The 14,673-nt window shown below is 40.1% G+C and overlaps 2 protein-coding genes across 2 annotated transcripts; both read right to left on the bottom strand.

Annotated features, from left to right (window-relative positions):
* Positions 1 to 854: 854 nt before the first annotated feature.
* LOC145901947 (sodium- and chloride-dependent GABA transporter 1-like) lies at positions 855 to 4,498 on the bottom strand. Its single transcript, XM_082989767.1, has 12 exons — positions 4,369 to 4,498; positions 3,967 to 4,098; positions 3,492 to 3,753; positions 3,295 to 3,427; positions 3,107 to 3,241; positions 2,850 to 2,953; positions 2,689 to 2,782; positions 2,354 to 2,497; positions 2,165 to 2,293; positions 1,574 to 1,780; positions 1,331 to 1,507; positions 855 to 965 (listed from the first exon to the last, which is right to left on the bottom strand). The coding sequence occupies exons 1-12, from the start codon at positions 4,496 to 4,498 to the stop codon at positions 855 to 857; spliced, it is 1,758 nt and encodes a 585-aa protein (XP_082845893.1).
* A 1,325-nt stretch (positions 4,499 to 5,823) lies between these two features.
* LOC145902744 (proto-oncogene tyrosine-protein kinase Yrk-like) lies at positions 5,824 to 13,325 on the bottom strand. The gene is made up of 12 exons (XM_082990844.1): positions 12,927 to 13,325; positions 12,701 to 12,797; positions 12,201 to 12,299; positions 11,577 to 11,674; positions 10,605 to 10,748; positions 10,162 to 10,317; positions 9,631 to 9,764; positions 9,243 to 9,365; positions 8,699 to 8,852; positions 8,143 to 8,274; positions 7,490 to 7,653; positions 5,824 to 6,905 (listed from the first exon to the last, which is right to left on the bottom strand). The coding sequence occupies exons 1-12, from the start codon at positions 13,081 to 13,083 to the stop codon at positions 6,843 to 6,845; spliced, it is 1,521 nt and encodes a 506-aa protein (XP_082846970.1). The 5' UTR covers positions 13,084 to 13,325; the 3' UTR covers positions 5,824 to 6,842.
* Between the last annotated feature and the right edge of the window lie 1,348 nt (positions 13,326 to 14,673).

Genomic DNA, 14,673 nt, shown 5'->3' with positions numbered 1-14,673 from the left:
ATGCGCTGGTAGATATAACTGCAATATTTCGTACGATATTATTTTCACACAGGCTTGCACACAGATTCAACAGTTAACACAGTCAAGAGCCAGACAGATTCAACAGTCAAGAGTCAAATTCAACAGTCATAACAGTCAACAGCTGCACCGATGAGTACTTACAGATCGAAATAGTGTGTACACCTGTCTGCAGCTCTTAATGTTTATTATGAACCTTCCGCACGTATATGTGTTTCACTATTTTTCAGGACGTACATACAAATTTATCACCCCTTGTATAAAGATAAACTTATTATTTGATTTTAGTTTGAATACAGACTTGAAACAGTGTAGAGCTGTTCACACTGTACTAAAAAAGGGCGTGCCATATCTACCTGCAGCAAAACGTGTATCTGTGGCGTCGGCTGACGTCGGCAGTTTTACGTCGGATGAACTTGTTGCATGACAAGCCAACCGTGCAAACAAGCCCTTCGTTCACTTCCATGTGCAAGGCTGAACATTACCCTTTCTGTATTTGCTTGGTTCGCTGATCCACTTTTATTACTTTTTCAACCACTTCCGTAATTGACACTTGAATATGCGATACCGGTTCGATAACAACAAAGTTAAGTTAATGGTCATATACTGAACACTTACACGATACTTAGTACAATGTGGGGTGACACTCCCCTTGTTTCCAGCTTAAACAAAGATTTTTTTAACTTAAAAAGCGACTCGAGCGTAAAGAAAATTGGGTCACCTCTGATCTATAAATAAGTTTATTGACTACAACTGGATACAACGCAGTTTACAACAGCTTTACTCATTCGCTTTCTTAAAATGTCGTGCTTGATGCTACCGCTATGTCATTCCCTTTAAACATTGGCTGGCAAAAGCTGAAAGGAAACTTTTGGTGTTTCCGTGGTCAAGTTGTCCTCTTCGTCACAAGTTTTTGTCTCTTCGTCGACCGACAAACGTCGTCTCAGCTGAAAACACACATTTGTTATCAATCGAAAATTAGGTAAAATAGGAACGATAAATCTTGACGTGGAAAATTTGAGCAAGGCGTTACCTGAACAACTTGAACAGCATTAAACAACAGAATTTTATAACAACATCTGTTTCAAAAATAAAAATCCTAGAGCTCGCCAACCGAGGCTTATTTGTATGATTATCTGAGACGTAGACAGGCCATCCCTTAAAATAACCAATTCCAGTTGGGCCATAAAGTTTCTTTAGAAACATTTGCTGCACATGTCGAAGTAACTTTACTATGGGCCGGTCAATTCTCAAATGAACTTTCTCAACTCTGAGCAATAAGTTTGTGTTTCTTGCCATTAAATCTACTAACCTCAGATAGCGGTTTACCCTTCTTCCGTATGGAAACGTATTCATAGACAGCGACGGCTGGAATATACGCCACCGAGCTGAAGGCCACCATTTGTGCTACGACTTGAGCCCATGTCGGATATTCGTAATTTGCATACTTCAAAGGCTGCATGGTGCACAGATAATACACGGTCAAGCCCTGCAAAGCAGAATAGCGTCACTCGATGCTTTTGGTGTGATGATATTATGTAGTTTTGAGATATACCGCACACGTCACAGGAGTGACGAATTTCCACGAAATTTTCAACCAAATTTTTCCCCTTCGAACTCCGATCATTTTCACGATTTCTTTCCAGTAGTTCTCGAAGCCGTATAGCCACCCGATCGCAATACTTTCACATGTCACAACAAGGAACAGCGTCCAGCCAGCTTGGCCGTAATTGTTGAAGATCTCGAACACATAAACACCCCCCTGCATCAAATATTTTCGAATTTTGCGAAAAACGAAGTGCAGACAGGGTGAACCTCTTTTAACGATCTTGTCAAACAAATATTAAGTCAAAGACTTTCACATTGTGGTAACTTTATATGCAATAGCCGAAATCCGTTGGATACCAAACTATTTTGACATATAACTACCAAAAAAATCCTTGACTAAGTGTCACGTAAGTTAACATACATAAAAATTTACAAATTAAGGTTATATTGTCCACGACTGAAATGAATTACACATTATAATTTATTCCGTGCCAGATTACACTTTACGGCAATTGTAGATGGTAAAAAAAACGTTTATTTTCTGTCACCACCATATAAGGGAGCTTAAGATTTGTGCGCCGGTAATTGACATCCCTACCTCGCTAATCATCGATAACTCGATGAGAACCACAACGGTGTAACAAACTACTCGCACCAGTTGGTCTCGAGAACGGAGGAGTGGGAAATTGTCGAACAGGGTTGCCATCATTGCTTCAAGACTCGCAAACTGTGCAAAATTATTCGACCGAAATCAAAGCAACAAGACGTACATGGTGACGTCAAATACCAGAGAATCGATGCCGAGGAGGAGGATGCAGAGGAAGAAGAGGACGCTCCAGAGTTGGGGAAGAGGAAGCAGGGAGATGGTTTCCGGATATGCGACGAAAACTAAACCAGGGCCTGATTTTGCAACTTGTTCTATTGTAGTGTTCTGGGATAATTTGAAAAATAATTTTGACTTTCACTCTCGGGAAAAAGGCTTAAATGTTTGTAGAATTAGTTTACATAACACTCAACAGTTTGGCTTGATGTAATAATAATGTAATACAATTGTACTAAAAAAAATAATAATTTAGAACAAAAGCACTTTGTACTGCAAGAACTTTTGAAGCAAGCACTTACCTGGTACTTGGCCATGTATCCCAATGCTGAGAAAACCGCAAATCCGCTGAGAAAGCTTGTCAGCAAGTTTGCAAATCCGATTAGAAAGGCATTTCTGTAAAGTATTTTAATCAATTGAAGTCAATGAAAACACTCCACTGCTTGTAATATTTTTTATTCACCTCCAGAAGTCGTTGTCTCGTTTATTAAAGCTTGCCATAATTATAAGCGTCGCAGCGCCAACGGAAAATGAGTAAAACACTTGGGAACCTGCTCCTATCCACACCTAAAGAGATCCTGGAGTCATTACAGCGAAAAGGTTGTGTATGTTTTGCTATACGTATTTGTATGTACACATAGGTGAAAAATTTCTTCCAAGAAAAAATTGTATAACGACGAAACTGGGTAAAGGCTGAGATGCACAGTCCGCAATGTTCACCTCTGGATCTTTCAGTCTTTTCATATCGGGAATTAGATAATATTTAAGTCCATCCGTAGCGCCATCTAGCGTCACTCCCCTTACCAAAATTACACCGATTAGGAGAAACGGCAAAGTTGCGGTGACGTAGACAATCTGAAAGAAATTGGAAGTAAAACATAAAGAGGTAAGTTTGTAGTTACATCTACCTTAGCCATCCACTTGATGCCTCTAAATGTGCAGAAGTAAACGATGACCCAGAACATAACCAAGTACAACGCAAGCTCTGGTACAATTTTACCCGGCTTGTCAATCCCAGGCGACAAATGGAGAACCTCCTTACTGTGAAAAGAATAACCCACGTCACCATCATCAGCAAGGGGTGTATAAAAAATGTAATACATACACAAAGTATTCAATGGTGGCCGATGTCCTCTCTGTCGCAATCCCGGTGCTGTCACAAATTTCCGAGGTGTTGCAGGGAACGTTGGAAACGTTTTTTCGAGCAAATGGTGTGATGCACTGCTCGCTATTCCACGGGTTGTCGCATGATGACCAGGGCAATGTGGACGAAAAACTATTGACGAGATACTTCAACCCCCACACCATGATCACTGGGTATGCGATGGTGCTGTAGAATGTTACGCTGCATTCGGTCAGCGCCAAGCCTGGAAGCGGTTACATAATCGGTTACATAATAGAAAATAACTACGCACATAAGCTTATATCCATTTAAAAAAAGGAGCGTCTTTAATTTTTTCTAGTGTTGTAAATTATATATGCGCAGCTATCGTCTAGTTTCTGCAATAAGACGCATGAAACATGTTAATAAGATGCCTGTGGGTACAGCAACAGGTAGCAGTTATTTAGGCATACATTACCTCGTAGAAGAGGCACCAATTTCCAACTTGCTACAATTCCTTTTCCCACTCTTTGCCCCACCGACATTTCGAGTATCAGCATCGGAACAGCGATCAGAGTTGCGAATATTAAGTACGGGATGAGAAATGCTCCTACGATAACACAAGGAATTGTTGAACACATTCAAGATATTAAACCCCAACGCCCGCGTCCTATACTTTTTACTTTAAGTCAATACCTGATTTTTTAAGCAGATGAATAGTAATGTATTTTTAACGTATAGTGCAGATGTGCAACATTACATACGAAAGAACGTTCAATAAAAAGAAAATTTGTTGGGTTGTGAGATTTGGTAACACGATACGCTGAAAGATAAAATTTTCTAATACATTTTTTTTCAAAAACAAGCCGAGTATATTTACCTCCACCGTTTTTGAAGCAGAGATAAGGAAAGCGCCAAATGTTTCCTAAACCGACTGCAGCTCCAACGACGGCAAAGAGGAAATCCAATGGCCTGTCCCACTGTGCTCTAGGTCCGTTTTCATTTCCCATTTTGGTGATCAAATTAAGCCCTTGCTTATCAAGCTACCAGATGCAACTTTTGAAGGAAAATAATTCCGTTGTCATCCAGACTGTCACAACGCGAATTGTTATTAAGTAGCATTATTTCTCACTTGCACCACCATACATTTTGTAAATACTTTGCTAAGGCAGGACGGATACATAAACCCATGAGAGGCATGTCTTAAATCACTAGTTTATATCGGCCTGATACGCATGTCTGAATCAAAGCCCTTTTTTTCGAAGAAGTGATCTTGATTTTATGGCACTGATTCAGTAACCTTTCAAGCAATAATTGAATTATCCACATTAGCGATAATGGCTGCTCTGCCGCACTACATCAAGCTGTTACCACAGAATTCGTCCGTTGTTTGGTTGAAAACTTGTTATCGTGAAAAGCACAGGAAACCATTTGCTGTTTGCAGAATATCCTGTCGGCAACATTTGTGAGAAATTATCGTCTCTATTTCGCACTAGAATAAACGTCGGCCTAAACTTGGGTAAAAAATTTTGAAATACGCAAAAGAGTTCTAATTAATAACTGCTTTTTTTCGAAACAAAAGCAAGAAAAGACAATGCAAAATACATGGTGCAAAATAATTTACTCGCCTAACACTACAATTAACAAAATGCATGTAACTTGCCAAATTAATCACAACAGAATGCTGGGATTTTGTTCATCCGTATTTTGGGTTTACTTCCGCATTTTAAGTGGAGTTGATGAGCGAAATGTGTTCGTCAAACTTTATTTACGAGTCACATTCTAGAATCTAAACTTCGGTTAAAAGGTGATTTGTGGTATCTTTGGCAAATCTTCATAAATTAAACGTAAGATTTCTTTGCCGTCCGATGACGAACTGCGACGTTAGAGCTAAACACATACTTGTGTGTCTCAACTAAAGGAGGTTACCACTTGATGCCCAGTAAGCATTCAAAATTGCAACACTTATGTAACACTTATGTAACACAATTCCCACCCCTTGGGGAGGTTTCGTGTTAAACATATCACGTACTGACATGAATCAGCGGTTTGGCCGTTTGCCTGTTGCCGACGAACCAACGAGATGAACGACATCAAATGAGCAACGACTTAGGCCCACTGGGGATACTTGCATTCTTCAAATCTGGTTGGTAAAATTTAACTAAGAAGAATGTTTGGCGTAAAAATAAATAAGTACTTGTGCGGATGGACAACTATTTTAGCTTTAAAATATTCAGAAACTGTTTTACTGAAGCAATTCTAGCCAACCGACCGAGCCAAGACTCTGTCCCACCACAAATCTACAATAGCGGCACGAAATACAAAAAGAAAACTACAAGCAATTTTACTAACAGACAAGCAACAAGTCAAAGCGAGTTAAAATTAAAAACAAAACAGTACGTTTTTCCACAAACGTCAGTGAACTACTTCTATTTTTTATTGACTTGCTCATATTGCAGCTATTTTAAGGCAATTTTGTTGGTCGTATCAATGCTGATGATCGTAAGGGTTTACACTACATTCAACAATGGTGCAGTTATATCATAAACAGTATTCAAAGTTTAGACCAGGATACACTGCATGGATGTAGATATCATCACTTACGCAATCAACAGTTTTTAAAATCACCAACAATGTCCCCAAAGTGGCTGGTTGGTGCTTGACAAATTGCGGTACATAGCATATCATTATAAAGGCGGTATGGGAACTTCAGTAAACACATACAGTGGCTAGGAACAGACAACAACTAAAGCATATTAAGCACACGACTAACACGATAACGTAAGTGCGACGTTAGAGTGAACCTGGAAGAAAAACGTGAGTATAAAAACCGTAAGAACCATAGCATCAATAGCATGAAAGCATATTTGTATGCTGGGGAAATTTGGAAAACAAGTCAAAAACAGAAAATTTTTATTTTACCAACTGAATTTTGTAAGGGATCAATGTTCCCCCAATCACTAATTTTGATCTCGTGCATGAACAAGGCTACCGCCGATAAATACAAAAATGTAAGTAAATGTCGAGTTAGCATTTGCGAAAATAACAGAAACATGTTACGTTTTAACAGGCTGTGACACCAGTGCAAGAAAACAATTTTAATGTTGTTGCGCTCAAACTACCGCATTGCATCGAACCGAGTTTTCTCTCGCTGCTTGGTTGCGTCAACTTGTGTTGCCAGACTCAGTGATTGTTTGAAACTCATTGAAGCAGAGTTGCGGAATTCAACAGAAACATGTAACGGATGTTTACAATCATATTCAACCCCTTAATCACGAACAAATTTTACGCAAATGGCTGAGCATTAAACCAAGGAATAGATACAGTGAGAAACGGAACAAAGCCTTCAGAGAATTAAAACGCGTCTTGTTCCTGGTAGTGCGGCTCCGTGGCTTGAAAGTAATCTTCCAAGAAGCTCTGTAACATACATAAAACTTTGCTTTATAAAGGAAACAAACCCAATCAAACTTATTTTTCTTATTACTTGAATATACTGTGCCAATGAAACTAAAATTTGGTCTACTCTGGACCCACATCTTACGGAAGGAAAAGTATTTAGCGGCACAGCGAATTATGTTCCCGACATGGCTTGTTTCTTGTTTTGCTTGTCATTGATACAGTAAGACCTTATTTGATTTCACATGGGACTGCTACCGCATATGAAAATAACCAAAACAGTATCAGCACGCGTACTTTCGGTACAACTTGATGCATCGGGCGCGAAGGGTTAGTAACTCACGGTTTTATAAATCTTCAAAACAAATAGTAAAGCCCATGCAAAAATAAGAATTTTTTTAGACGTTGCGATTGTAACTTTTAAAGATCACGTGAGATTGTAGGTGGAACCTGGCCTTTATACTAGAAATTCCTTAGTTTTAAGGCGAGCATTGGGATTTGAGGGTCCTCCTTTTCTATCCATTGGCTTCCCAAGGTTGGCGCTACACCGGCTGCACCCCCTCTTATCGTCCCTCCTGAAAAAAGAAAAATACGTGGGCGGTTACCTGCATGTATTCGAACGTGGGGCGTTCTAGCGGCACCGAGTTCCAGCAGTTTAACATCAGCTCGTACAAAGAATCGGGGCATGGTGGGGACGGGTGGGGACCGGACGGTTTGGGCATTCGGTACCCAACCTGGACTCGTTCCATCACCTCCGGATTGGACATTCCTGTAATGTAATAAATTCGATACAGGTGAGATTACCATTAACTGGGAACTGCCAAAGCATCATTTGATTTTTCGCGGTGCTCGTACAATAATGCTGTTGGTTTATTCGTGCAGGGGTTATATCAAATTGATAAATTAATGACGGTATTTCACATCCTGATTGAATAGAGATGGGGTTTCGAAACCGAAAAGCGCGGTTTTAATTGACAAAGTGAGTTACCTTTGTTTGTTTACCGATGAACTCCGCACTTGCACAAACCATTTCATTTCGGGTAATAGATCGCAAGAATAACGGGGCATTTATAAAAACTTTCATAAACGTTGTCGAATAGATTTCCACATAATCTAACTATACCGCGGTTAAATAGCGCCTAAATGTCAAAGACCTCATACAATTTGATGAAAACAAAACAAAAGTCTAAACTACAGAAAGTCGTTCGAGCAAACGACGATTTATTTACGACACAAACTGAGGATCACGTGATTAAACCTGGATACGGAATCCTTCCTTTGGTCACAATTTCAGTGAGTAGAACCCCGAAGCTCCACACATCTGATTTAATGGTGAACTTTCCATACATCGACGCTTCCGGTGCAGTCCACTTTATCGGAAACTTGGAACCTGCGTGTAATTGGCTGTGTAACTGAAAATATCTTATATCGCCATCTGGAAAGTGCCGATGTTTCCGAAACACCGGGATTCTGTATTGATAGATAAAAATTAGCGGATATGTGACGTCACAGTCAGGACCAGTCTTTGGCACATTTGGCCTTATGGGGGCCCCCACATCCGCATTTGACCAGGAAGACCAAAAAAACAGACACCCTCCCTAAATTTTGCTCATAAAAATTAAATAACCCATTTTTGTGAAGTGTAGATATCTAAACGAGCCTGCATTTTCTTGGGCAGGCACCGGTTAGTGACGTATGTTGTTGCAGCATGGTTGACGTTGTTACGTATATTCAATAATCCCCTTTATCTATAACCTTGACAAGTTAAAGTAACAACACGAATAGCGTAAAGCAACTTGTGGTTTAAACGTTACCTTTGCTGGCACTGTACTCGTCATCAACAATGAGTCGAGCCAGACCGAAGTCGGCCACTTTGCATACATTGTTGTGACCCACAAGGATGTTGGCTGCCCTCACGTCTCTGTGTATGTAGTTGTTGCGTTCAATATACGCCATCCCAGCAGCGATCTTAAGGTGATGTGGTTTGTTTAAGTAAATGCAGCACATTAGAAACAGTACAGTTCAAAATGCCGGTTGAGGCTGATTGCATTGATAGGACAAACAACATAGCCTACATAAAAGCTATGAAATTTATTTGCATACGTTTCGATTGTTTGTACAATCATTGTCAATGCGACATGACATATTTTTATCACATTGACGATGATAGTTGTTACAATCCAAACGTTTGCAATTTACTTTTTATGGCAGTTATATGAGGTATGTTGTTTGTCCTTCAAATGCAATGCAATCAGATTTTACAGACAAACATACATACATAAAAAACAACTATACAACATTACAAATGTTGTCCATATACAAATGTAACTGATTGCACTTGGATCCTAGGCCAGTTACCTGTGAAGCCATGTCGATTTGATCAACTAACCCCGAACCTCGTCCATCGCCGTCCTTGAGATAATCCAGTAAACTTCCGTTTTGCATAAATTCCGTCACAATGTAGATGGGTTCATCGGAAACCTGGTAAGAAACTTGTTTCACATAAAGAAGCAACATTGCCACTCGGACACAATGTATTAGCAGTAATACATCAACCGTTTCCTGTCGCAGAAAAATTTGATGATGCCTAATTATATCGAAATATGTTTTACATCCTGGACAATAGACATATGTTGAGCTGTCTAGGGAACAATCACTTTCTGAATCTTTTATAGGATACCGTGTGTACATGGTTCAGTTTGAACTACAGCATTGCTATGACGATGAGACATTATTTAAAACTCACCACAGCGTAAAGGTTGACGAGTTTCTCGTGTCGGAGCTTCTTCATCACCATCGCCTCAGCCAGGAAAGCTTTGGGCGACATCGTACCCGGCTTCAAAGTTTTTACTGCCACCTCAGTGGTCCCATTCCATATGCCTAGAAAAATATAGTTAAGGTTTTCTGACTGAAATCAACCTTCACTCGACGCCACTTGTGATGCGTGGAAAACTCCATATTTGAAGTTACATATTAAAAAATATCTTGTGTTATTGAAACAGAAATCTGGAAACTGCAAAAACGAGACAATTATAGTCTGTGACCAGTTGCATGGAGTGCAGAAAGCACAGAGAAATAAAACTATACATTAAAACGTATACTGTACACTTTAGTAATGTCAAATTTTATTTATTATTAACCAAAATGAAAACAAGTTAAAGCGAGACACAATTGGAGCAGACGAAGCAATGTTTTGTCGCAGTTAACTTGCGCCGTCATGACGTCCACTCATTGAGTTTCTAGCATCCAAACCCGAACAACAAAAACGGGGAAATACCTTTCCATACTTCTCCAAACATTCCGGCGCCCAGTTTTTTATGCATGGACAATTGAGATCGATCGATTTCCCAAACGTCTTTGCCGAGGAAATTGTCCGGTTTCACATCCTTTGGACATGGACTTGCCAGCATGCAGCACAAGCCATCGGAGTTCGCTGCAAGGATTGAAATACTTAGTGCTGGTCTACATTTTAACACATTGAGGAATAAGCAAATCAAATGTACATTAATAGACTGCAGAAGAAACTTGTTTGGAAGTGAAATATTGAAAAATCGAAGCTCACATTATTTGAATATTGAAGAGTTTAATAGTGGGTTTTCAAGGTTGCAAAATCTTCGAAAGTTCTTAGCATTAATGCAAAACGACACAAAACACAAAAGTTGTGCCCCAAGTGTTACTAAGCGCCACCTGATGCAATAAATCACGAGTCAGTGCACTTACATTGGTAATGCTTGACCAGGGCAAGCAAATCAGGAAACTGTACTCTGGTGGTGATGTAAAAGCCACCATTATCCAGTCGATGGATTTTATAATGCTTTACAGCTCCGTTGACGTCACACATCGTCAGTGAGTAAGTTCCAGCAACTACAAATGGTAAGTAAATAATACTATGTTACACAGCAAAGTCATTGGTTTTGCAACTATCTCCATTTATGTTTGATTAACGAATACGTCAGAATTAAAATTTAGAAAGTTAATTTCTCATATTAAACTCTCATATTCTGATGTATTTATTCAAAGCAGCGTTGTTTTATGTCACACATCTTTAAATCTTCTTGCTATAAATACATTCTTGACTGCTTACATCCGCCATCAAATATTCAAAATTTCAAAGCCCTTGCATTTTGATTGATTCATTTAAAGCGTATTTGTGCAAGTGGCACAATGCCTGAACAGAGCTCAGAGTGGACACGGAAACCCAAACGAAAGAACAGGAATGCGCCAAGTTGTATTACATCACTGACGATAGTTATCCACTAGACTTCTAAATGAACTGGCTGGGCCAAGGTCAGTTTCGTAACATCCCGCTATAGAGGTTTTGCCAGCATTTGCATTGTTAACGCGTCACGTTTTTGAATGAATCAGTACATGCGTAAGTTTACCCCGCTATCATCCGAAACTGTATTGTGAGTCAGTTTCGTAGTTGGCTAACATACATCTTCGGTCGGCCTGGAGTTAAACGACCGCAAGCAAATGCTTGGGTTCATCAGTTTGTTTTTTAATACACGATTTGGGGTTTTCAGGATAAAAACATCCTACACAACAAAGCGGTCACTAGAACTTGAAAAGAGCTCAACAACGTTTGATAAATTACCCCATTGTCTATGTTAAGTTGGGTAGTGTAAATTCGACCGCTGTTGGAGTTACAGTGTAACCACCAAGATATCATGTTCTCAAGTTCAAAATACTCACCGGTTTCGCTTTCTCGTATCATAAACATCCCCGGTACAGCTCCGTTACGCATCAGCGCCCGTTGACATTCGGCACGTTTAATATTTCCGAAATACCACCTGGAAACAAATTAAAATTCACACAACCCAGTACTTGTCTGCATTTACTCTACAAAATTATTTTTATAAAAGTTCAGCAATGTGACAATAGTAATCGGTCGTACATTTCGATCGTAAACCTCACTTTGAGTTTATATGATTTGTGAAATTAGGGGAAAAACCGGGTCAAACGACCCGATTTCTTTTTCATTTCTTTTGTTATTCATTAATCTCAGACGTTGCTTCCAATTGATATACTTGCAATAACTACTTAGGGCTTTGTGAATGATGTTCATCACAAAGTTATCAACGAATCGAATCGTAAAGCTTGCAACGCGTCAAGATCAACGGAAGCAATTTACGCATTAACATGGAATAGAATAGAGCAACGCGTGGGAACATGTATGAAGGAACACACACAGACATTAAACCTCATATACATAACACAAGGGTTGCCACGACTACCAAGGCGTATAGCATACGTCACGAAATGTTACAGCTACTGTAGTGGGGTGAACGCAATGTCACAGGAATGAGTTAATCTTACCCTTGTGTTTCCAAGCTGTCGGCGGGAGCGATGTAGTTTTTCGGTATGTAGCCTTCGCGGTTCGTCTTGGCCGACCTCGCCAGCCACCAATCGCCCTCGCTGCGAGTCACAAGGAAATGTGAACGAGTTGTACGCTTAATATTATAGCTCTTAGTCACCACACGGCCTGTATATTGCCACTTCCGTGTCTTTTGGCCCCGGTGCAGTATGCCAGATGCCACAACCGATACAGTGTTCATGTATTTGGCATTGCAGTTTTCTGTTACGCTTACGTTACATGATAACTTGAGCAATGTGGTCGTCCATCATGGCTCGATTTAAACGTGTACCGGGATAAATAGGTTTATTGCTTACAAACCCGCCCAAAATGGATTATGCTGCCGCAAGCAATTAAACCGCTTAGGAGAACTAGAGATTATTTTTAAAACTTCTTCTGAATATGCATTAACTTTTATGCAAAACCTCGATTAGAGGATGACAACGCGCAAAGCTCTCCGTACTTGTTCATAATGTAGAGATGCTCATCCTTCCTAAACGACAAGTCCTCATTTGTGCGGGCGTCGTAATCGAACATGGCAATGAACCTCGGAAGTTGCGCTGCGTGCAACACACTTTTTCCAACAAATAAATCGTTTGTATTGGCTCAAGTATTTCATATGGTCAAGAGTTTAACCACAGGAAGTTATACCGAGGACCAAAATCAATCACATTCCATTGTGTACTTACGCGCGGCCCTGCTCGGTCTGCTTGGCAGCGAGGGGGAAGGAGCCGGTACGCCAGTTTCGATGGTGGGGTTGAACTGCTGGGTTTGCTGGCTTTGTTTGAAGGTTACATCGGGAACTGGGGAATCTGAGCGGGAACAACACATGCACCCGCGAAGCATTCCGATTCCTTTGTTAAACTACTCAGCTGATGACGTTGGCTGATCAAACGGGTTTAATATCCTAGCACGTACAGGGTATACTGTTTAAAACAATGCTATACGAGAGAAATGAGAAATTAACGGGGCAATAAGTGTTCACAAAAATCGATTTGTCGTTGGTCATTGCTGAATACCGACCACCACAAACCGAACTACCACTGAACTTAATGTCCAGCCGAACTACTGTTGAACATTAGGTCTCGCACCATTTCTGAGACTTCTCAAACACTATTTCCAAACACACAGAACTTACCAAAGCAAAAGCTTGTGTTTACCATATATATATATATATATATATATATATATGATGTCATACTCCAAATAAAGGTATATATTGGAACTGAGGGGGCGGCTACAGATTTGTTATTTTTGTGTACCAGTAATACCGCGAATACATACAAGCTTGTAATCTGATACGAACACCATTTGAGTACATCACTGCGATCGTAAAGTTGTGCGTAAACTACGAAAGTGATAAAATCAGTTTCTGTTTTTCCGCAACCAAACGCTAAACACATATTGAAAATACTGCCTTGGCGGCGTAACGTCCAGGCTGAAAGCAAGTTCACGCAATGACTCGACTATATTAGAAGTTTCTCCATTTCAGCTAATGGAAACCAAGAATCCACAACAAAGCTAGGAAAGCGACTTCTTTTTTCACATTAGATTTTACATAAAACTGTCTCGAGCCGCTTTAAGCTGTGTGGATACACCTCCACTGCTGGGCCTCCATTAGCGCATTTGCATGAGACAGGTCGGCAGTTTCCGGATTTCCAAGTAGCCTTCGCAAAGAACTGCGCATTTCTAAGCACGCCGTGTTTTTGACTTCTCGCCTCATTCCATGCAGAAACCGTGTCTGTGCTGGGATAATGTTTTTTTTCACTAACATTATCACAGTGCCAACCCAAGAGGCTACGAAACTGAAAATTGCTTCACATTTCGTTGGATTGTTTGCTGAAAGGTCCAACGGGTCATTTATTACCCAACTAAATCCTTTCAATGGCAGCGATTTTAAAATTAAAGCCAACATAAAAACTTCTGTGTATCACACATACCATAAGCTGTAGCTCCTACACCAGTACCGAGTCTCCACCAGTGGTTGTGTTGTGACAGCAACTTCTTCCCGCACAGGAAACTACCCACAACAGCGCATGACGTAACGATGCACTTAATAACACCAGATGCATGACGTCACGCCAACCCAAAGAGACAAGTGTACTACTGCAGGTATTATGACTTGAGATACGAAACCAGTTGCTTTAATTTCAGCGTCGCAACGCAGCCTGTTCATTTTAGCCCTCTATTTGAAATACTGCTACAGCTTGAAGTTCATCCGAAAAATGAATACTTTTGTGACGTCAATCGCTTAAAAGCTTTCGAGTCGATTCGTGGAAACGGAACTAAAATGCGTTAATGTAGAAAGATTGTGCACATACAAACTTCACCAACACAACAAACAAAAACTATCATTAACATAGTTTTAGCAAGTACCTGTGCATCGTTTCCAAACTTTTGAGTGTACTTGGGTTGACTCAAAGATTAATCTGGGCA

The sequence above is a fragment of the Ascidia mentula genome, chromosome 5 (assembly GCF_947561715.1).
Source record: "Ascidia mentula chromosome 5, kaAscMent1.1, whole genome shotgun sequence".
Taxonomy (NCBI): domain Eukaryota; kingdom Metazoa; phylum Chordata; class Ascidiacea; order Phlebobranchia; family Ascidiidae; genus Ascidia; species Ascidia mentula.
The sequence above is the reverse complement of the archived record's forward strand: the minus strand, read 5'-3'. Positions and strand labels throughout refer to the sequence as shown.